The 25,398-nt window shown below is 41.9% G+C and overlaps 1 protein-coding gene across 2 annotated transcripts in view; it reads right to left on the bottom strand.

Annotated features, from left to right (window-relative positions):
* Positions 1 to 25,398, bottom strand: part of DYM (dymeclin) — a 917,326-nt gene that overhangs the window by 759,937 nt on the left and 131,991 nt on the right. For both annotated transcript variants that reach the window (XM_069219181.1, XM_069219183.1), the window contains exons 4-6: positions 12,782 to 12,875; positions 4,075 to 4,208; positions 612 to 690 (exon numbers count right to left, since the gene is read on the bottom strand). In XM_069219181.1, the coding sequence (XP_069075282.1) occupies positions 612 to 690; positions 4,075 to 4,208; positions 12,782 to 12,875 (307 nt within the window). The remainder of the gene's footprint in view (positions 1 to 611; positions 691 to 4,074; positions 4,209 to 12,781; positions 12,876 to 25,398) is intronic.

The following is a 25,398-nucleotide window of genomic DNA, read 5'->3' on the forward strand; positions in this document are numbered from 1 at the left end:
AAAAAAATCTAGAGTGGCAAAGCAGAAAAGGCAGATTTCCTTCCTTTTGCTACAGCCTCCTACCTATCTGGCTGACAAGGTAACCATCTCAACCAGATCACGCTAAACCAACAAATAGGGTTCCAATCAGTATCAGAAAGGATGTGAGAAAATATAAGACATTAAAGGCCTGGAAATAGGCCTTGTACATCAAAAGCACCAATTTCTGGGTACTGCCACCACCCTAACCATCAGAACTGCCCCACCCTCCTGCAGTTCTTAAAGAAGATTAGATCTCAGCACATTACATAGCCACATATACTCCGCAGACTGCCATGTCTGCCCCTCCCATCACTGCCCTCTGACCCCCCCTATGTGTCATAATCTCGGCCTGGGCCTTGCACAGCGCTCTACTGCCTCTGATTAGGTTAGCGCTCTATAAGTACGCGCAAACATACATGCAGTTTGAAATTCCCATACTTGTTGATTAATAGGTAGACATCACTAGGTCGTGAAAGAAATTCAATTTATGTTTTCCAGATGGCGTTCAACTGAAACCTTTACCCACACATTTTTAGCTATTTTATTAATACATGTTCTGAAATAAAGTCCAATTAAATCCTGACACTTACAAAAGAGGAACTTCAACAATGAGGTGTATGAGGCAGCATAACAACTCCTCAACCAGATCTTCAGATTCTGTGCTTGTTTCTATTGGGAAAAATAGAAATGTGAGATTCAGCATTACAAGCCAACATCCTACATTTCAAACATATTTGTCTCGACAAATATAATTATATATGAGAAACCAGACTCAAATTATGTTGCTTATTCTATTTGGACCTAACTAAATTGCCTTCCCAGAAATATACACTGTTAGCAATACAAGTATTTTTTCTTTTTTTACATTTTAATAGTTTGTTTTTCATTTCTGCTCATTCATGGCTTGTGACACTTTCTCTCATTTTGTTTGGCTCACTCTGTCCATCACTGCACGGCTTACTATGCTGCCTCATGTGAGCCTCTTTCGCATCTCTTTTGTTTCGTCCATCTTCTATAACAGCTTTATTTCAAATGTTTGTGGCGCGCGTTCCCTTTCCATTTGTGGTTCTACAAAGTGAACTTGTTGAGGTCTAACAGTATGGATTTTACTACTACTCATCTAATTTGTCTCAGAGAAAAAAGGCTAATTCAGGCCTGTCAGACACAGGAGCCTTGGCTTGTAAACTACACAGCATTCAATGCAAGCAATACACACACAAACCCACTTGATTATTCTATACTATGATGCCACCTTCTCTTGCCTGTCACTTAAAACCCCTCCTCCTAGGGTACTAGATAATCCTGTTGCCCTAAACACAACATGTCAAAATCCAAACCCACTTTGAGGTCACACAATATAGGAGCTCCAAGAATGCTCTATGTCCTTGAAGGCATCAACATCCTCCTGTACTTCCCAAACTCTCTGTACTACAGAGTTGTGTCTTAAATCAAAGGTGCCACCCCAAGACTAGGGCTCTGATTTAGAGTTTGGTGGAAGGGCTACTCCATCACAAAAGTATCTCAGTCATGTATTTTCTAAAATGAAGAAGCTTATTTTCCCTCAGAGCTTAGGGTATAGGTCTATGGTCGCTTTACAAAACGAAGTTATTTAGAGCAACTCTGAGACCTCTTTCTATTACAAACTGTTTGTTTCTTGTTTATTTTCTCTGTTTCTGAAAACAACAAATAAACTAAGAATCTAGAAACAAAAATTAAAAAACGAAAATCTATTGATATTTTCATCCTAACAAGCCAGGTGAGCTTTGTATGATAGGCTGGCTTTGGAAAGACAGTTGCCTAAACGTTTCAGCTCCTGCCTAGCAACTGAATTCTACATGTTGGTTCCAGGGATGAAAGTTCCTCTAGAGGACTGTAGCCATATGATGAGCATCCCTATGGGGAACGCAGTAACAGTTAGCATCTGTACATTGATGTGCACGTCTCAGATGCGTGTCTGATCTGATCATAACTGAGGCGTGGTACTGCTCTCCATTTCGGAGAACTGCAAACGAGTCAGATTTCCTCATTTTGGCTGACGTGACGCTCAAAGAGACAGCTGCAAACAGCGTTCTCGTCTGGTCCAGGAGAAGTATTTGATAATGGGTTTTAGCTGGGTGCTATGGCCACATTCTATATTCTCAAGTGCACCTTACCTTTCCTGTCTCTGTTCCACCCCCTCAGGGCCAAAATTTGGAGAATAATGGCAGCTTGTCTTTCTCAGGGTACACGTATTGCCTGTAAGGGCTGTCTCCAACCTGTCCTAGTCGTGCATGGTTCCCTAACAAGGAGTCTGTGAAGTCCTTCTCACTGTCCTCAACTTTCACCTCTCTCACCTCCACTGTCACTAACCCATTCCCAATCCATCCTGGAAGCCACACTTCCTGGAGGCAATTTCTTGTTCTGCCCTATTTAAAGATTTCCAGCCCGCAGTATAGGTGCTAAAAACGTTTCTGTACCTCTTTATCAAGGTGTTTATTGTCCGGGAAGTTACTTAATTTGACCCTGTTTTTGCCTGTTTATTTTCTGGTCCCTCTACTACCGGTTTCATTTCTTTCTGAATCCTGTTCCACTCAGCCTGTTGGGAGTGCAGTCTAAATGGCTGGCTCTTCAGCCCCATCTCTAGGTTTGTTTCTCCAATTTTGTGGCCCTTTTTGGAGAGGCCTGTTGCTTTCACGTGGTGATCATTAGAATGAAGTGCACCATGACTACAGGAATGAGTCACCCTTCCTATCTAGCATGTGGGGTGTGGCAAAGATGTATGATCATTGCCCCAGCCCCTAAAACAGGTTCAAACAATATTTTTCTTCATATAGAAAAACATTTCACCAGAGTGCCAAATGCTGCAAAGGCATATCTTTTGTGAAAATGTAAGCAGTGGGTCTCTAAAGGTAAGCTAGCGTCCTTGGCTCCGTGACCACAATGCCTCTTATGGCTGGCAGATGCCTATTAGTGGAGGAGCACTTGACAGTGATTTAAAGAAGACCAGATGTAGGCTGCCATCCCAAGTCACACACCTGGTGTCACATAGGGACAGATGTGGGAAGAGCTAACAAGTGACACAGCTCTTGTGTGTAGTTTGATGCTTGCAGAGGAGCTATGGTGCCAAAAGACCTGATTCAGGCGGGAGACGCCCAGATTTTAAAGCCGAAAAAGGCTTATTTTTGGCTTCCGTCTAAAATTGCCTTTGCTTCAATAGTAGTCAATGGGGAAAATCCATGCCCCCGATTTTTTTTTCGAAATCTCACAATTTTCTGCTCTAAAATGCTGGCATGTTGTTTGCTACCTTTGCTTGCCTGTGGGACTTACAAATGAGGACGGAGTGTTGAACGTCCTAGAAGGTCGCACAAACCTTGTGCCTCCACTGAAGTATACTTTCCTTCATACTTATTTTGATCCAGAGACTTGGATCGCACTTGCTATATAAATGCATTTTAACATAACATTAGCATCACTTAGATGAAATACTCCGCCATGTAAATCTTATGATTGGTGGACAAATTGAGATGTCACATTTACCAAATAGGCAAGAAATGAAAAGCGCCTAGTAAAATACGGCGCTTACAAGAAATCTTGTAAAAGTTGCTGAGAAGGTGACCAACACCGCCATTTAAAGGGACTCTCCACATTCCCACAGTGTGTTGCAAACATGCAGAGCTCCTAAAAGCCAGGGGGTAGAATAGTCACTCTCTCAGAGAATTATCAATACTGAAACCCCACAAGGCCCAGAGCATCAGTGTCAGCAGTTCCACTTCTCTGTGGTCTGCGTCACTCAACCTTTCTTTAATACATATAGAGTTAATTAAAAAATGATAACTATTTCAATTCAGCTTCGGAAATAGGCTGTGTTGATTATGCCACCCGACTTCCAGGCTATAAAACAGGTTTAACAAAAACACTTCGCCTGCCCTGGTAGTTGGCAGGTTACAAAAAGCCTAATAATGTAATGTAGCTAGGATCGAAACGAGCCCTCCACTCCCCACTGGTACAAAACATTGCTTTCACTTATGTTTTTTTTTAAGGCAATGAGCGCTTGATTTCCGACTGTGTTCTTACCATAGGATCCTGGTGAACTCTCTTGATAGGTAAAGTGAAGCTGCAGTTCCTCTTCGGACATGTGGCAGATAAATACTTTGAGTAGACAGCAAATGATAAACAAGGCATTGTGCGCCTGCCAGATGAAGAGTTGGCTGAAAAGAAAAAGACAACAAGAACACGGTGTTAAAGGGCTGTCAGAGCACCGGATAAGCGAAGGAAAAGGTCTACACGGGCACTGTACTTGCATCAAGGCTAAACAAAGCCATTCCCTCTGCAAAGGCTGATCTGAGTGTGTGGTCTCGGGATATGTGGGCCGCCATGGGCCCTCCCAGGACATCTCTAGCCCAAGGCCTTTCAGGTCTCTACGCGCGCCAGTTGGCTTCTCCGCTCCCCACCCCGCAGCCCGTTCTTGTGGTCATCAAGTCACCTGGGAGCACATATCCAGTATCGCCAGAGTGGGCGGTCTGGACACTCCACCATTGCTGCTCCTTCACAAAAAAAAACAATCATCTCATATATTTAGGGTGTAACCGGGCTAAAAAGGCAGATCTACCCACACAGTCACGTGGTCTTCGCATCCGGAATGTTTGTGTTTATATGCTTATCCAATTGAAAAGTGTCCAAAATCCACAAAGAACTTGATTGCACAGCTAATTTAAAGGCTCCACAAAATAAGGGCAAAATATCTGCTTTTATTTTGTGAGAACCTGCATTCGCCAAATCCAGATCATGACCACTTTCCTGGAGTAGGGAAGAGCGATAGGGATTTTCTTCTGTTCCATCACTAAGCGGAGGGAGTGCACCTACCTACTTGAAAGCAACCGACAGTTGCCTTATAGATAGGCTGCCTTACCCATCAAGGATCCACTTATCAGGTAACACTGTGCAGGCAGGTGATAAGTGGGATCTATCCGTTGATCAGCATCAACGTAATGTGATCAGCTGTACAGGTACCTTTCGGCAACTGTTCGTAGGAGTTTATCGACCCTTGAACCCCCAACTTGTATAGGTCTAGTTCTCAAATTCACAGACTGGCCATAATGTGACATGTTATGTCTTGCACAAAATAAATACATAAATGTCTGTGATACCAAATACATTTTTCTTAAATATGAATATATGAATGAATTCAATTCCATTATATACCTGTGTAAAAATATATATTTCTTTCTCATATATATATATATATATATATATATATATATATATATATAGGTAGATAGATAGATACACACTTTGAGTAGACAGCAAACGATAGATATATATATACACACACACACATATATATATATATATATATGTATATATAAAATCAAAGAATGATTGCCAGTCTTCCTCTTGGTTCTACAGTCCTTTCTCTATCAACTCTATTTATACTACTTTCTTTACAAACCATTAGAATGCATTCTGGTCACAGTAGTTCTTTATACAATACGTAGATTTAACTAAGTATATACCAAATTTAATTAAAAATAATACATTCAAAAATTAACCTCATGAAATAATGTCAGTAATAAAAATTTGTAACTCAAAAATCTAATTATTTTAAGTTAGAGAAGGACACAAATAATCATAAATAATAGTTCGACAATAATCAGCCTTTTCATTTGGTTCATAATTAGATAATCCTCAAAGTTCACCTCAATATATGTTCCCTCACAATTCTTTTATACTAAATTATATACAAAAATCGAATTTATTAATTTGATACTTCAATTCAGTGTTCACTCATAGGTTTGATAATGTTCTGAATAAATTTTCAAAATACATATGTTCAGAGATGGACATAAAGCTCCTCATCATAATATATATATATATATATATATATATATATATATATATATATATATATATATATATATATATATATATATACACACATATATACGTATATACACATATATACGTATATAGGTACCGGACTCACAGTTACTGTGCGTGGTAAAGGCATACGTGCTAAAGGCATGCACTGTAAAGGCAAGCATGGAAATGAATGTTTACCTTCAAGGGGAGCAGTAATGATCTGAGCTCCTCTGTGATATGTTTAGTGAGAGCACAGAGACAGTTTGATCCAATAATATTATGCTACACTACTTCTAGGCGTTCATGAAGTGTGTAATGTCACTTGCCAAGATACATAATAACAGTGTAACCAATATAAAAGTGCCGTTTTAAAAAGCAATCATTTCTGCAAGAGGAATTCACATAATCGGATGTCATCTGTCTTCCAGACTCGCACACCTAACTGAAAACAACTTCATTTTTAACCTAGGTTGGACTGTCAGAGGGACCTACAACTCGCCATAACAGACACCCCGTGGCAATATCGTTGTTCGGTCACACAGACAGTATCCCTTAACAGTAAGCACAGACTAATCTACTTTGAGAATATAAAGCGGGTATACTACACTCCGGTCAGACTCGCTGGATATGGGTTGCGAGAAAGCGCTCAGTGTATGCGATGGAGGGCAGATGACGTCGGCTTTGGACATCTTGCGTAGTATTGGCCAGGAGTTCAGGAATTCTGGGAGGAGTTTTTTCTAGCACTGGAGGCTATTAAGGGGCTTACTCTGGCTAGAGATCCACTACTGGCCTTGCTGGGATACGACAGATGTCCCGAAGTCAGACAACTGGCTGCTATGGGAACGCTGCTAGCAAAGCGAAGAGTTGCTATTCAAGGGGCGCGCGGCCCATTACCGCAGCTCAGTGAATGGTACACTGATGGCGTACAGCAGGACGCACTCCGATGTGTACAGGGACCGGCTTACTTCTTGTGACAGACCACACAACATATGGGGATCATATGGAACATATCTGTCTAGTTTCAACGGCACAGACGCTAGTGACGGGAGGGAAGAGGTAGACACATCCTGCAGCATATAATTCACCGTCAAGAGACAGGTGTGGGATTTACGATTTACTTGGGGCGGTGAGTATCTTCAATGGTTCCAACTACCCGTGTCTGGATTTCTGCTCCTTGGCCTCTATCAATCGCTTATGGTCACTGTTGAGCCTATTGCCCTCACCATTGTTGTTGCTGCAGTACATGACAGGTGATGTTCCTCCTCTACATTACTGATTGGCTGTCTACAGTTTGTGCTTCCAGATAACTCTGTAATAACTGCTACAATGAATGTTTTCACTTACCCTGGCTGTCCATATGACTGTATGTAATCGTTGAATATCAATAAAATCGAATAAATATAAAAAAAAACTTCATTGTAGGCCTTACCTACTAGATAGTAAGTGTGCTGTCTATTGTGACATGTTGTCAGCTTACAGTGGGCTTAAATCCCGCCCACTGCTTACCATTGGTTGGCTTCATTGTCACTCATTTTTTGGCTTCTTTTTCTTTAGTATGTGTTGTCTTTCCTGCCTCTTTTGTTTGTCCCTCCCTTGGAGCATGAATGCATTACTATTTCCTACACCCCCTGCTTTTTCAGGTGCTACTTCTTTCTTTCTTGTTTCGGCGCTCACCGATAGTGCATGTTTTCCAGTTGTCTCCCCAGTTTGCTTTGCTTCCCCACTCTGCGCTGCTTTCTCTCACCTGTGTGGTCCTCTCCCAGCCTGTAATGTGCTTGCTCTTGTGTGCTGCCCCTGCCAACATAGGTCTCATGCCATTGTGCTTCTTTTACCCACCCCACCAGCTCCAAGTTGCGCCCTCTCTCTCTCTCACTCACTCTCTCTCACTTTCTCTGTGTTGGTCTTCCCCCTTCCCCCAAAAAGATGACGCGGATCGTCAAATAAAAAAAAATAATAATAATAATTTTGTAGGTTCACACGTGTCGTGCACACACCTAGAAACTGACACAATAGGCTTCTTTCATATTAGCCATACCGCACAGCATTTGGGATGCTGTACAGCAAGGCTAAAATGTACTGGCAAAGCCAATATGGCTCAAATACGAGACCTATTGGCTTTGCTAATGCTACTTCAGGTCTTTATAGCAGGATTTATACATATGATATATTGTTGAACTATCAGGATGATGGTTTGAAAGAGAACATTGTTTGCCACAAACATTCAATTATATTTGTAACATTTTGAAAATGGGTTTATTTTTCTGTGTTTATTTTCATTGTGTTACTTTTTTCAACTTGGATGTAATAAAAATTACCCTGCAGCTCTACCTGTCCTCTTCTTGCTCCAACGCTCCATGTAAGATTTATCCCTTGAGCAGATTCCTTCTTCACTATGAAGATCAGCTTCAATGTCATATACCAGCACCCTCCTTTCCCTCCTGCTTCTTCTGTACTGTCCAATGTAATCTGACCAAAGGTATTGTAAGAGTGCCACTAATGCATGTAAGGAAGCATTTTTAAAAAAGTGACTCCTTTCTCTGCTACTTGGTGGGGTGCAAAAGGGAAGCCAAAAGTGGATTTACTGCCCCTCTCACAACCCTGTGCGTCACTGGACCTACTGCACTAATGATAGCTATGCCCCTAGCACTCACAAGAGATATATATATATATATATATATATATATCCTTTTTATATTTTGTAGGTAAGTTTGTGCTGTGGACGGCACAAACAAGCCTATATGCATAGTTAAAACAATTCAGAGCTGGTTAAAGAACAAAGGGCCATATGTACAAACACTTTTTCCCATAGACACAGCATGGGGAAAAACCTTTGCTACATCTGGCTCAAAGATCCTTGGTTCTGTCATGGTAGAGTGTAAAAGCAAGACTAAAGTCAACACTGTGTAGCACCCCCTCAGCCAACAAAGTTTTAGATGATGAGGAGAATGGAAAATAGATCTCCTTATTTAGGCAAATTTTAGTTGTCCGCTTGTCCAGGTCATCTACTTTAGAATGACTCCCGTAGGGCTTTCATTACCATGGGAATGTCCGAGATCTTCACATCCATGGACCCAAGCTGTGCCCCCCACTGCCAAAATTTGTTGGGCGGCTTCACCACTAGCCATGGCCGTCAGTTTGCCTCACAGCAGGGGTGCAATACAAAACAGGGCGAGGAAGATTCCCAGGAAGGCACACACAGTAAAGGGATGGGGGCGGGAGGAAGGCCAGGACCCAGGGCATGATCAAGGGGATTATTATACGCAGGCAGCTAGGGTTGAGGTAGCAACCGAGGAGATGATGAAACAATAGTGGCCCCCTAACAACCAGCAGGACGCATAAGTGTCAGGTGTGGGCCAAATCCCCAGGAGGTGAGGGACCATCAGTGCTGGCAAATGGTGAGCCCCCTCCCTCAACATCAGGCTGCAGAAAACAGACTGTTGGGAGACTGTGTAAGCGGAGGGTCCAGCTTAGTAAGCATCAGGGTCAGTGGGGTGTGGACATGATGGTGACCCTCGCCATAGTCAATGGCCCAAGAAGGAAGGGAAAAAGGGGCAAAGCAGCATGGTCCTCCGTACAGGATGTTGCAGCTCAAACTAAGCAGCCCAGGTGGGGCTCTGTGTCCCCAACACTTTCCCTCTCTCTCCATGGGGGAATCACAACCCTAAGTGGGGCTCGCCTGTGGGAGGGGAGCGCAGAAATAAGTGAAGTCGCAGTGGGGGCACTGCCAAGAAGGCTGCTCCAGTTTCACTCGTCAATGTGGATTGGCCGTAGGGCGTTGCAGATCCAGGTGGGGCAGAGGAATTAGGCAGGAGCAGGAGTGGGTCTGACCCTGTTCTCTGAGCCGACCTTTCTCTTCTCACAGAAGCCAGGCACCAGCGCCCAGTAGTAGCAAAGGCCGCAAGAGAATCAGGTGAGTCTATGCTGGGATGGGAGGCACTGCATGCAACCTCCCACATGCAAGCATCTGGTTTCAAGTACCGGAACAGGGCACAGCAATGAGCAGGAAAAAAACAAGCTCCTCAGGTTGGTCCTCAGGGCATCTCTGGGTCTGGTGTAGCCTCCTCCCCCACTAGCGGGGTCCCTCAATCAGGATGGCAGGGCACGCGGAGGGAGGTGGTCGGGCAGCCTTTTTTCCCCCTGGGCCTGAAGGACTTAACACGGACGCAGCCATGACAGTTTGTGCCAAACTCCGCTCTCTGACTGGAATGTTTCTTGAGATATGTCACTCTCAATTTCGCTATACAAATGATTCAACAGACCTCATCCTGATTTTGACTGTGGTAGGTGAGAACCTATTGCATTCATGAGATAAACGATCCACTTATGCTTAAGCACTGCTCCCATCCTTTGTTTCGGAATGGGGTGATGGACAGTGTTGTAAGTCACAGAAAAGTTGATGTGTGTAAAAGCTGTTTTTTTCAATCTTTATTCATTGACAAAGGCAGCTCATTCTTATGTTAAATAAGGCTGATTCTGCCCCCTTGCAGGTCTGAATCATGAACAGGTATTCAAGTTCCAAGTACTGATGAAGCTCTCCTCCAGTGCCATGATGTGCCAAAGGAAAGGATGTTAGGCAAGGTTTTAGGATCTCCAGATTGATTTTTCAGAAGAGGGGTGATGGCATGCTTCAGAGGTTCTAGAAAACTTCCGAATAGAAGTGTGAATTAACCACATTTGATGCCATCTACCATGATAGAGGGGAAGATTTGTGTGAGGCATGAGCCTGAGCAGGCTGAGCAGAGAGGCACTGCGCGCTTTCATTATGTGATCCAGGCTCAAGAGCTGACCAGTCTTGTTGGGTTAGAATGGGATGAAATTCAAGTGAACCCACGGTGAAGGGACTGGACGGTAGGAAGATTTTCACTCCAAATAAATAACGGAGGTCTTCATAATATTTCTTGGTTGTGCACGTGTTACTTTTCAGGGACTCCAGATTTATAACTGCATAGTAAATGTTAAAGAGTTCCTTGATTTGATTTTGTGTCTCAAGGAAGCTATTGGACTAAAAAGCTTTTTTGGCACTTTTGTTTGCTTTATGGTACCTTTTCCTGTCCATTCTGTATTGGATTCCAGCTTCAGCCAGCTGGAATTTGCATTTTAACCATTCTGTATTGTGGCTGGCAAGTTTTCCCAATTTTTGGTTTTATAGGTTTTGCTAGACTACAATATCAAGAGTGGATGCTAATTTTCTAGTCAACAAGGGGAGGTTGATTTTGTTCCTCTTGAAAGGTCATTTGAACTCCTCCTTGCTTAAGTTACTGATGTGCCTGAACTGAATAGGAGTGCTAGTGCTGCTGATGCAAAGAACAGGTTTGGATCACGGCTGGTGTATTTGATAGAAATGTAACATGCACTGGATTTGTCATCTACCATTAGCACCATGGACTCAGCAACAGTGAAGGGAAGGTCTTTTAGGCTAAGAAGTAAATATGTTTTTTTTTTTACTGATGTTTTTGATATAAACCATAATGTACTGTAGTGTTAGTATCTTTGTTCTGGTCCTCAAAAAGACAAAGGTGCGACAGGAGACCACTCAATGATTCAATCAACAGTGTCTTTGCGGTCACAGGATACGAGAAGTATTTGCTCAGCAGTCTCCTTTCCAAGATTTTCATTACTATAAGTTAATCCAACTACCGCCGCGCACAGCCGAAGGGGCCTGAGGCAACCCCCCTATAAGCACCCAATCCTGCACCGTGCACGGCCTTTGCCCTTGGGCAGCAGGGGTTGTCCGCAAGGGCTGGCCTGCAGCCAGTCTGGGGCAGCAAAAAATACAAAATATCTATGGCTGAAATTAACAACATATTAAAACTCAGTTGCAGTATTGAAGGAATACATCACAAAAATGGGTTGTGTCTCTTTGAAATGTAAGTATTCTACCAAACCCACTGAAAGTGAGCCAACGCTACCTGTATACGTTTAAACAGCACATGAATAAAGTAAACAACGTACAAGATCAGTACTAACTGTGATGTTACCAAATCTGTGCACGTTTATTGACTGTTGTGGTCAGCTGAGTTTGGTGGGATTCCTGTCACACACATAGGATGGTGAGAATGTGAAGAGAGTGTTACCAAGTGGGTACCAAGAACAGCACAGACGATTGCAGGATATACAGACTATCTTTTCAGTGACACTAAAGCACCAACGGTAACAAGAGTTTATTTCTCTCACGTTAAGGATTAAGCGCTACTTTAAATTGTCAATTACAATAAAATAAACATTTCTGGACGTGACATTATTTTACTTCAGGACTGAATCGAATAACCAACAAGATGCAGAACAAGTTAGTTACCAAGGAGTTTCATGAAATTTGGTATGGCAAGGATCCTGATGTCTTTATGTTTAGTAATGGTGACTTAATACTTACAATACTTCCTTAAGTAAGAGCCTGATTCTATCATTATCAAAGGAATACCAAAAAGCTGATGTTTTTATGTATAGAAAATGCGATTATTCCCTTGCTTTAAGTACATTTGCAATGATAAATCTTGGCTTTTGTAAACGTCATGTTAAAAATCTCAAACAAATTAGCAAAGGCAATTTATTTTTCCAGTTTGTGCGCCACAAGCTCATTAATATAAGTTGTCTTGCGGACATTTAAGCCTCCCTTGGCTTTCTGGGTTCATACTGTGCTCCTTCACAGTCAGCTCACGGTTCTATAACTGTTCCAGGGTCTCCCGGGAAAAGCCTGCACGCGCAGTGCAAGTCCCTGAAGAGATCAAAATGTGCTCAGACAAAGTAGTACTATTTTTAAAGGCTTATTGCACGCAATGCTAAGCCACACATCAATAAACAACTTACTACCCAACAGGCACATAGGCAAATTGAGTTCTTTCAGTAAAGCTGGTTTCTTTAGACTGTGAAATCTTATCTGATGAACAAAAAAGCTTCCACTTGAAAACTTGATTTTAAAACTTACTCTTGACATTCTGCTGAAATCTTCAGCTCTTTGGTTCGACCGAGGAAGACTCTGATTAAAGATCCAAGGTTCCCAGTTCGAGGATTGTTTTCAACTACATGGAGAAAAGAAAACGAGAAATTTACAACAATATTTTTGTACTAATTTGAAATACATAGAGCGAATGATTTGCAAATGGCGATTATTAACAAGCATCACTTTTCACGTCAACCTATAAAATATAAAAATGAAGAATCACACACCAAAGGCAGAGATGATCAGCCATTCTGCCCTAATTCTAGATATAGGTCTTGCGAGTAGATGAGGCTTTGCAGATGGCCTACATGCAACAGATACAACTCACTGGCATCAAACATTGTAAGTAAATCATACTGATCAAGCCATCACCTCCACTCCTCCTGAACCAGCAGTAAACACTTCAGGATAAAGCTTAGGTCTCCTCGCTGAAGTTCCCATGATGAAGAAGAGACACCTCCTCTTCCCATATAAGCAGCTGAGGGTAGAGCGGCAAGCATTTTTGTTCAAATAAGAAGCTTCTTCCTCTGCGTTGCAGTTGCTGTACTAAGTTACTAGTTACCTAGTGGTCCAACAGTACTAGTAGCATGTGTTTCTTCTTCTTGTTGTTATTTGGAGTTTGCACCTAAGTTCCTTACTGTGATTCTGGGTTCCTTGTTTGTCACCAATGCAAATATTTCCTCAGTAGCTCTCTAGTATACACACCACACATGGAGCCAATATTCTCTCTAGCTCAGCCAGTGTCCTACTGAGCCCTTCCTTTTGTCTTCTAGTCAGTCCTCAAACTGAGAACACCCTCATATTCCACATTTTTAAAAGCCTAATACCTTATACTGAAGTGGGAGGTGATGATGCAACATGGTAATGATGCCTGATAAATAAGTTATCAGATGTTTGGTTCTGATTCCCACCATTACAAACATATCATAAATTACCAGGAGGCTGGTATTATGGTAATTTACGTGATGTCTCTGGCAGCCTTTTGTTGACTGAGGAAACATGCTGTAAGCACCAGAGGAGCCAATGTTTCTGAAAGCAGTTCTCCCAAATTACTGGGCAGCCTTCTAAGTACAGTGCACTGTGTGCTGGTAATCTTACAGGCTCAGTATTTCCCTTCCAATCTGCTGCCTGTTCCTAAGCAGAACCTAGACACAGACATCTAAAGACAAGTACACAAGTTGTGAAACAAAGTCACAGGGCCCAACTTAGCTATGAACTACTTAAATGAGTATTTACATTGCCATACAGCCAACAGGGAAAAGGTTTGTGTTTTGAAAACAGAAGTAAAGAGACGAAAAAGCAAGTAAAGTGCAAATATTAGGCAAAGCAAATACCTGGACACCCTGCCCTTTTTATTTAGGATAAGGCATCAAAGTTTAACCAGTTCACTTGCATCATTAATTAAGTAGTGACTCTACTAAGAGTACCATATTAGAGGTTTATTATAGTTGTAAGTTTTTCGTAACTTATCATATACTTTTTAATGCACAGGCTATGTTTACATTATAGGCCATGACCCAGTATGATCTGCACTATCTAGTATAAACATGTTTTGAGGTTATAAAAGAAAAAAAACATGATATTAACTTGCATATTCACCACCTACATAAAAGTAGAAGAATTAATATCCAATCGCCAGGGGTAGGGGGGGGGGGTGAGTAAAGCAGGCTGTCTGCCTGTGCTTCACCTTTTTTAAGTGATTGCACATAAATGTATTTGTTTATGTCTATGACATATGTAGCATAAGCCTGCTTACAATGCAGTGCTGCACAGAGGCATAGGTTAACAATGGAGAATGGTGAAATAGGATGGACACGTTTGATGGCAGTGATTAGTCGGTGTGATCAAGTGATCCAGAAAGGTTGTCAAACATTTAGATGTTGATCCATCAAGAGTGGGCATTTTAAAAGTTCAGATTCTACAATACTCAGACAAAACTCAGACAGTTCTGCAAAAAGTATTGGACATCTCAATACATACTGCAAGCACAGCCACCTGGTAATCAATTTAGACAAAACAATAGCAATGATCAATGGCAGGAAAATATAAAAAAAAAAAGATTAAAACCGTGCAAGCATACAAATATCTTTGGGATCATTTTTAACCATTGTAGAAACTTTCAAGAACAGACCCATGCCCTAGGACCAAAGACTACCTCATTAGGTCAGGCTCTTACGTTATTATAGTAGAATCCTGAATGTCCATCACTTACACCTTTGCTTAAGGCTATGAAAGCAACATTTAATAGACTTTATCCTAAGGTTTAGCTGCCCTGTCCGAGGACCACACTTCCGGGATAGATACTCTTATCTGTATAATTTACAGTCCATTATTGAGTCTTCCATCAAACGCTTCTCAAAATCAAATATGGCTTGAATTCAACCTATGCAACCAGAACATAAAAAGGCATTTGAGTTATATAAAACTCATGCATAAAATCATGACCAGCCATGAAAACTCTTTGGGTTATTTCTTTCGGTAGAACATAACCTCCAAGACAATTATATCCAGCAACATTCACTGAATCTCCTAATGTCCTCCTTTGAAGACGCTTGGCCATATCAACAAGTCACTCCTTTTTCCTGAAATTAGTAAATAAACCTGCAAGTACTGTCTCAACTGAAATGGACAAAAGTAAGTTCAGACACGGGTCTCGTGCTTGTTCTGTAATGCCTTCATTCTCCATCGGCATGGAGCAAGAATACATCGGTCAGAAATTCTCTCTAAAACTAAAGTTAAAACCGATCCACTATTGACTTAGCATCTATCCATGCAAGGCCCAAGCACCTCCTTGGGACCTGAAAGATACGAACAGCTCTTTAGGCCATGTGGCTACCACAAACTCTATTTTACATAAGTTAAGTGCATGTCCTTTTTTCCATAGAGGCTCGGACACTCTTTTAAAGACCCCGTTTCCTAGCTTTGAGAACACAAACTTGTCCCCAACTGAAAATTACATTCCTAGATGGGGCACACACTCAAATTAACTGTAAATGTGTACACTTTATGTGTATTGTGGAGGTGTCCCTCAATCTACAGAGTTAACCTTTTAGCACTGTTTTTACTAATTGCCTTTTACAATTGCATGTGTATTCACCTACACAAAAGTGTCCATTCATTAATTCAAAATGTGATCCAAAGAAGCTCAAATGATATTTGAGAAGAACAGAAAGATATCCCTGCAAAAATGTCTTTTCCTGGCCACACATAAAAAACAACTTGGTTGATATTAGATTTAAATGAACTATTAAATGAGAGAAAAGGTCTGCAAAAGAACAGCGAGAAGTGAAGAGTAATGTGGTATTATCCTGGAAAAAGGAGAGGCTATGTGATGTAGAGAAAAATATCTGGATGAAAATAGTGGGCAACCCTTTTCAACATCATAGAAGCCAAGAAGGTGAGATGGGACTGTCAGGCTTTCATTGAGGCAAGACACTACTCTTTGTAAGAAAACAGCTATCACTGAAAGGAGTCAAATAACTGAGACAGAAATTAAAACTACTACCGCTACATATGCTGTTGGAGGAAAATAGAATGAAGTAAACAAACAACATGCTGAAAACCAAAGTCTACCTCTTGAAGACCCTATTAGAACAAGCCAATAAAAGGTCAAAAAACGTTCCAAACTCATTATCAGATTAAATACAAAGTAATATTACATTGATCTGTCTGAATCCTACATGACTGGCCCATTTTAATTCCTAACTCTTTAGTCTTACCTTGAGCCAGGAGGCAAACAGTTGTGCATGCTGGACATCACCTACTATCCTACCATCAATACGCAAATGAAACTAAAGAGCAGCTACACATAAAATGTTAGGTTAAAAAGTTTTCTCTTGGCAGTGGTTTCTTTATTAAGCTCTTAGCTGAGAAGCTCTTAAGATGAGTTAAGATAAGACAGAGATCCTTAACCAGGGTGGGATGGAGTGGTGGTGGGTGTGTTCTTAGGACTGGTGATCCAATAGTTGGTGGTCAGCAGACCTAGGCTCCTCCCAGAGTTCTGTCACGATGGCAAGGAATCTAAGAGTGATCATCAACATATTTTTATATCTTAAACAACAAGTCAATACAATATCAGCTTGTTTTGCATACTTAAAGAAGCTTAGAACACCCTATCTCTATTTGCCAATTCATTGTCAAAAGGCAGTCTCCCAAGGCATGATTTTATTGAGTATGGCGTACTGTAATGTGTTGTAGTTGATGCAGAACCTGGTGGCAATGCTGGATCAATTCAAACATACTCATAACTCTAGTCTTAGCTGAATTACATTGGATGCTTAGTAACAAAATAATTCTGTTTAAGAGTCTTTGAACCATCCATTGTGCCCTTGAGAAACTTGGGCCAATACTCGTTCAACATACATTTCAAGATAAATTTCAACCTAGTATTACAAACAGAACCCTAAGATCGTCTTAGGCTGCCATGCTCCATCACTCGGGCTACAGTAAAGGAAAATGCGGGTAACAGTCCTTCACAGTACTAACAGCTAACAAATGGAATGCACTCTTTCTTTCCTAGAGGTAGCAGACCAATCATCTTAAGTTCAGAAAAAAACACAAATTAAGACCTTGCAGTTTGTTGAGTAGAGACCTTAACCTATGTAAAGACGTGCTTTTTTGGTTCTCATTTACAAATCTCCAGAGTGCTAGGACATTCTTTGGGTAGTTGCACTTTATAAACAATTAAAAATAACATATATTCAGATGAGTCAAGAAAATATTTCAGACAATGCCAAACTAATAAAAAACCTGGATAACATAGAGGAACCAAACCTAACTCAAAGAAAACTAAATTTAATCATTATCAGGCGTGACTCTATAAGAAGTGTAACTCACGAAAGGCAGCTTAACTTCCAAATGTTCTGCATTAGGTCTAAACTCATCACCAATACTAAAATGCTATATACCAAACAGCCGACTTAACTAACATGGATGCCCACATAAAAATGGCAAAAAAGCTTATCATTTAGTGATATTAATAAGATCCACTAAACCTGCCACAGCAAAATAAGGTGTGGAGACAGGTTATCAACATGCCTAGGTTAACAGTATTCTCTGATCACAGGTTTCACAATGATTCAGCTAGCATTCGTTGAGGCTGTCCTACAAACTGAAGCAAAACTGATATCAACAGAAAAAAATTAACTCTTCACTCTGGGACTTATAGCACTCAAACGGCTACTTGTTGAGGAATACAGTGCATTCAAAACAGCTTCGATTAGCTAAAGATTTTTAAATACATGCAGCTGCTTGAAGAACAAGCCATCTCTGGAGGCAAGAGAATGCTTTGAAGCAAACCACACACCTTATAAAAAAAATCAGCTTTGCCCCCCCCTACTTCTCTAGAAGCCCCCCATCCCCCCAAACAAAGATTACAATTGATAGCTGGAGAGAAACATTTTTCTGTCCATTAAAAACAATCTGAATAAAAACATATTAAATAACTGCATTCTACATAATACTGAATACATTTCACATAAAACTTCTCTTTGGTCACTCACTCATCTATGTCCTGTTCTAGCCATCAAGTAAATGCTCACTAATCCTTTACCTCTGAGGTTTCCATATGGCTATGACTCATCTACATTACTGGGATATGTAAAGGGATCTAAAATAGATCAATGCCAAGCCCCCTTTCCAGCTCTAGATTTATTATACCTCTCAGTATATAATTATTACATTTCTCATTACACATATGACTACAGTTGCATTGTCTTCACTTGAAAAGTCTGATGCAATATACTTGTCTGGCCTAACTCTGTAAGTGTTCCGCCGGTCCTCTGATAATAAATCCAGACTTAACAAAAACAATAAAATCCAAAAGAGTCTGAAAACAGAAGGTGTAAAAGCATATGTATCTGTTGATATTTCTATATCCAGTGTCAGAGAGTCAGGCTTACGCTGGTAAATTATCTTCAACCAAAGTGCAACAAGATATAAAGATTATGGTCATGTAAAAATTCTGTATGGTTTCCAGACTCTCTATACAGAACAAAACGATTTATATTTCATAGCAGACTTCTGTATTTATCAATAAAGTTTATTGAAATGTTTTCAACAAAATAGGATGTACCACAGATCTGGAGTGGGTGATTGCTACAGCGCAAGCTGGGCTTCAGATGAGGTAGGTACTCTGAGAGCTACAGTGACAACATTGCAGCAGTGAGTTTATTTCTTATTTTGAAACTGAGGAAAACCAAATCAATGCAGAAGCTAAAATCTATGGCTAGGAAACAAACAACAGAGACAGAAAAATGCTGTAGAGTGGCCTTTTCCCTAACACAGAGGACGAAATTACAATTCTTTCTAAGACTTGGCGTTTTCACCAAGAATTAGTAAAAATGAGTGCAGGCATGACTATAGCACATTAGGATGAAGACCAAGTCGTATGGAGAGATAAGGGGAACTACACCACCAATATAGCAATGTCACTGAGAGGTAGCTTTGATAGATACCATAAGGGACTGAGTGATCACATCATACACAAGCAGATAGGATCACAGAAATGAAGTACTGAAGGAATCAGCGTTTGCATCACAGAGGGCACCAGAGTGGGAAAATGAGACTACAGTGAACAACTTTAGAAAAAAACACCCTGTTCAAGAGTGTTCACCAAGTTATGACTGTGCAGTGGGATATCGCCCCAGAACCGAAAGATCCTTGACTTCTCCAAGCTACTACAAAATTTAGACTGGGACGCATGGCAGAAACGCCAAACTCCTTAAGTTCAGAGTTGCTCAAAGTAGCAGACATGGGCATAGTTAAAAAGTGTATAGTCCAAAGATGAGCTAAGAGTCTTGGTCCACTGGCAGCCAGAAGCATTCTGTTCACTCACATGGACTTTCCCCATAGGAAGTTCCCTAGCCTTAAAAAGGAAATTAAATCTTGAGAGAGAAATCTAATCATAACAGTGTTCAACCACAAGGAAATGCCACAAACTGGACAGTAATAGGGGTACAGATGCCAGCAGAGAGAAACAATCTAAGATGAACCAACAGATTACAGAAGCTGAACCTCGTAATGATTCTTGAATGGAAATTTGAGAAAAGCATCATGAGGCAGATGGAAGAGAGCCCAATTCAGGTGACAGCTGAGATTTATCCAAAGTGACGCATAATCATAACCAAGGTATTGGTTTCAAGGCCTTAGGATGCACTTTTTCTATTTCTACACAATGCATGCCTTAGAGCATCTTGTTGTTGGCCTGTGGCTGGAAGTGACATTATAGAGGCGAGCATCCATCAATGGAGTACTCTTCCCTTTCTTTCTCCCAACACAGTGTTTCTCACCACTGCTGCTTTACATATTTGGTAGTAGAAGTGAAGGAATTTGTTTTATTATGTGTAACAAACTGTGTTTTAACAAAAGTGTTCTTTTCTTTGGTGAGTAATCAGCAGGAAGAGGCATTAAAACCATGATTTTTACAGTTTTACAGCGTTCCCCATGAGGATTTCATAAAAAGAAAAAGTTCACAGCCTTGTTAATTACAAAAACAGTACAAAAATGTCCGGCTTACAGCACCCACCGATCCATCTCCTTTTTTACTTATATGCTGTCTACTTTTGTCAGCCTGTTTTGACTCCGGGATTTTTCCATCTTCTGTTAAACACACCACTACCCCACACATCATAAAAGAACCTTTCTCTGAAACATTATGCTCCCTCTAATTTCTACTCAAGCTCCCTGCAGCTTTTTCTCTCTAAAAGTATTGAATGGGTTGTCTTTAATCAAGTCCCATTTTCTAATTATAAAAACGTTCTCCTCTCTCCTTTCTCTTCTCTCCACCCTCCAATCTGGATTTCATCTCTGCCAATCTACTTAAATAGCTATTCTTTCAGGTAACTCACTTTCATTGTTCTGAAGGTTTTGGGGGAGTTTAAGTGTAGAGGATCAACACCTCACACTTAAACTCCCCCAAAACTAAAATGGCATTCTTTTCTAAACTGTCTTTTTCCTCCTATTTCTAATGCTCTCTCTCTCTCACCTCAATTCTTCTGCTGACCAAAATCTTGTCATTAATTTCATCCATGTATGTCCACTTTCTTACACAGATTATGTGTCACACAATACTGTTGCTTTCAATTTACAGCAACACAAAAGGATGATGGACGGAGTGCTGAACAATGCAAACACTCACCCCCAGTCACAGATCTGGGTTTAATCCATCGTTCTTTTGCTCACCATGCCACCCCAGTTTAGACCCAGCCATACGCAAATCAGTCTTGACCCTGTTCCTCATGGGAACAGTCCATCCCGAACTGCCAGGCCAGGTCCTCCCTGGACCGGAAACAAGCATCCTGGGACCGGTTTCAGGGTATCACCCTTCATCAGCCAAGCTAGCTTAAATCCAGTGGTACAGTGAGCAGGGGACCCACGTCTGGGAAAACCCTTCCCACTTAGGGCAACTTTAGCAACACAAAAGGATGATGGATGGAGTGCTGAACAATGCAAACACTCACCCCCAGTCACAGATCTGGGTTTAATCCATTGTTCTTTTGCTCAGCATGCCACCCCAGTTTGGACCCAGCCATATGCAAATCAGTCTTGACCCTGTTCCTCATGGGAACAGTCCAGCCCGAACTGCCAAGCCAGTGGGGGTGAGTGTTTGCATTGTTTAACACTCCGTCCATCACCCTTTTGTGTCAATGGCGTAAATGTCTTCCAGTCCTGCTATATGGGGCTCCACTTTGGGGGTACACAGATAATAGGACCCCCGTAGTTGAGGAAAATCGATTTTGCAGAAGGCTGCTAGGAGTTGGTCAAAATACCTCTGGCTTCTGTCTACATACCGAATTAGATCTTGAGTTTGTACAAGATACCATCCAGCTTGCTCCCTTCTTGCTATGGATCTCTATTTGGACTAATGAATGAGCTTCTTTTAATAGAGAGATCATGCGGGACTGTTTGGCCTATGATCATGCAAAGTATATTCCATGGCTGATGTATATTAGGAAGGTAGCCTACACATTGGGGCGGCTGGGTATGTTTGAGGCTCCTGAGGGTCTGACCAGCCGTGATAAACTCTGGGCAAAAGAAAATTTCCTAAAAATCTTGGGGGCTAAAATGAAGGAGGAGGTTCTAAGGAAAGAATCCGTAAGGGATTTTATAATGTCAAAGATGGGGGTGGGTTCTGAGCCCTATCTCTTGGAGATAAGAAATGCGAGGGAAAGGACTCTCTCATCTCCCAATTCCATCTAGGGGTTATCAGAAGTAACTTATGCTTTCCGTTTGGACAGTATGATGGAAAAGCAATAAAACTTTGCACCTGTGATAGAGTGTCTCCGCAGACTCTGATGCACTTTACTTTGTTCTGCGATTTTTATGCGCCTCTCAGGTGTCGGTTTTTATTCCCCCTGTTGAGGCCTAGGGGTTTTGTGCAATATCGCCCAGCTTTTTTGTGGCTGCGCATGGCACCTGATGCGTTGGTGTGGCGAGAGCTGGGATCTTTTCTTAAGGGAGCTATAACCTCGCAGAGTAATCTAGAGTATTTTTAAATGATTTTATATTTTTAACTTGATTGATTTACTTATTTTTAATGAATTTTGGACTGTAATTTTTTACTTGTGTATATTTGTTTAGTAGGATATGAGGGGACATATATACTGTCCTAATGATTTATGTTTTTATGTGATGTATGTTTATTTATTTATTTGGTTGATTATTTTTATACCGAATAAAGCGTTTTGATGATGATGTTTGTAATAGATGTATAATCTGTGATGCACTATGAGCTACCTGTGGAGCATAATATTCATCTTCAGAATTTAGACTTTTATCTTGCTGTAGTATTAGTGAGAAAAGGTCTGACGTACTCGCAGTGCATAACCTTTACGGGTGAAGCAAAAGTGGGAATCTAATGGTAGCTAGCCCCTATGGAGGCGCGAAACGGCCGAGCCATTTTCAGATCTTAGTGCTCTATCTTGCTTTAGTATTAGTGAGACTATAATAGCTAGTTTGCATTTAAGAACTTATTAGTATTTGGTCAGCAGAGCAAGATAGTTTGGTAATGAGAACAATTCATATTCACAACATTCAAGCCGCTCATTCATATTAAATATATTAATGCACAATTTCCTTAAATAACATAGTTTTTGCAAATATAACCAAGTATGAACCATTATTCATAATTCTATAAGGACCAAGAGTTAGGATTATGCTTTCTTTTCTACACTTTAAATAACAGCAGCCATGTCAAAACATAAAGTAGACCACAGCTCCCATGAACACTTGGGATAGAATGTTCATCACAGGTCCACTAAGCAGGCTGCTCATTACTCTATTATAATCACATGTCCATATCATCTCCGCCTCTTTCTTCACTGCTCCTTGCAGCCGTCAGTTAAGTGCCAGGTCTGCTGGCCACTCTTTCAGTCACATTTGTTGTTGTTGGTACATATTTCGTTATTATTGTGCGCAACATAATTATTGCCTTTCAGGTATTTATTATTCTTTCCGCAGAAGCTCGCTTGCTACTATGGGGCTGAGGCTCGCAAGGTAGTCAGGCAGTCTGAGGCATGTCAGAGCTGTGCTGCGCGGTTCTCCGACCACTAGGGGCGCCTGCACACCTCTTCGGAGAATCTCTTTTAGAGCACGCAAGCCTGCTTTCTGATTACGTTCCACGGATATTGATCGGATCAGTGCTCACGGCCGGCCACTGCTCTAGTTTGCCCCGGGGGCCTGGAGTGTTACACCCTGATAAAGAGTCTATACTTTCGCCTGCAGATGACTTTGATCTCTCGTATGAGTCGGGGTTTGTATTTAAGGTCTTGGACTTCGCACATTTCAGAGGGCATGGAGCACTTGTCAAATCTGCACACCAGCCATCTACCGGGCATTGGATACACTGCTCCCAGGCGGATCTTACCTGCAATTACAGATTTGCTGTCATATTCATACCCAACCTCTATTATTCATTAGCACTGTGAATAAAGGGCAGTATACCGTACTTGCATTTCTCGTTCGACCTGTGAATAAAAGGGAAGTTAGTGTCCCCCCCCACCTAACAGTGCCTACTCAGGGCCTCATTCTCTATCTGGTTTGTTCAGCCCATATAATGCCTCTACTATGTAGGAAAAACAAGACTCCTACATGGAGGAGGAGGCGATTACCCACCTTCCCATTGACTATGACTTCTGTGAGGTCATGGACACCTCCACACGCAGGGTGGTCTCGGAAGCCATGGAACCACTGGAACAAGAAATACTTAACTTGGCAGCGCGGTGCCTCTGACCCCTCGATCCGAGGACAGAATCTAGAGGGTCATTCCCCACTAAACTTCCCGGCATTCCCAAGACACTTCAACCTTCTGGCAAGAAGCACGCAGGTGCAGACTTAGACACCCTTGCCCACCTGAAACATGCATTCCTTGATCTCAACTCCCTCAAGCCTCCTCTAAATCCCGGCTTAAGCCTGCCTTCACCTGCCCCCCACTAACCAGATGGTGATGATTCTCTTGCCTCCATGACATGGAACCAGATAGACCCTGGCATCCCAACTCTGACCTTCAGCCGTCTAACGGCAGTAAGTCAGCACCGGGGCCAGACTCAGATATGCTCGACTCAGACAAACTTGTACACCCCCAGTTATCCTACTGGAGCCCCGCTGATAAAGTGGCTACGTGCGTAGTGGAGAGACTGAGGAAGTCCCTAGATAAGGAGGTCCGCATCCCTCTCAAGGCGGAATGTCCCCACCCATCCTTGAGGTAAAAGAGGCTTCTGCCCCAGAGACAGACCCGCACATGGCGACCTTCCTTACCAATAACATATGTGACCCTAAAAAGGGTACTGATCAGACCTGGCGGTCTTGTGAGGACAAACGCCTACACGTAGCGGCAACAATATTAGACATGACGGAGGATGCCAAGGCCTCCGGTTCCCTGATATCACCTGAGATCCTGTCAGGAACGGTGCAGAGGGCCAAAACATTTCTTGGTAATGCCAACTCCGCCCTATCAACAGATAGGAGGAGATCTTTGTTGATCAAGATTGGACATAAACTAGGGGATGTGGCCACCTCCGAGGTCGACCCGGTGGCGCAGGGTGGCTTGTTCGGCGAGCCCCTTATTAAAGAACTTAGCAAGTTCGTAGCCACGTTCAATTTGTTGGACAACATGCAGTTGTCCATAACAGAGATATTCATTCCCCCGGTTTTTATTGGGGTCAGCCGTGGAAGGGGGCGCTCGGACGATCAGGGGCAACAACAGGCTTGTTTCTAGGGACAACCCTCTAGACAGGAACACTACCATGACAACTCCAGATCTGGGGGGTTTCACCACCTGTGGAAATCCTAGACATCAAGGCTCCAGAGGAGGAACCACAGGTGGAAATCAACAAGTCACTTCTCACGTGGAGTGTGATCCCTTTTTCCCTCGTAAGGTTAGGGTGCAGGTTGCCAGATTTTGCACATAATTGGAAATCCCTGACATTTGAGGCTTGGGTTTTGCAGATCATTCGAGGTTCCAGATAGAATTCTACAGCCCCCCAGCTCAATCCTGGGCCCTGCCTCCTCTATACCTCTCCGAAGAGGAGTCCTGATTGGTCGGTACGGAGGTACAGGACCTCCTGTCCAAAGGGGCTACAGTATAGACACACCTGCATCTATAC

Source organism: Pleurodeles waltl, chromosome 1_1, assembly GCF_031143425.1.
Source record: "Pleurodeles waltl isolate 20211129_DDA chromosome 1_1, aPleWal1.hap1.20221129, whole genome shotgun sequence".
In the NCBI taxonomy this organism is placed as follows: Eukaryota; Metazoa; Chordata; class Amphibia; order Caudata; family Salamandridae; genus Pleurodeles; species Pleurodeles waltl.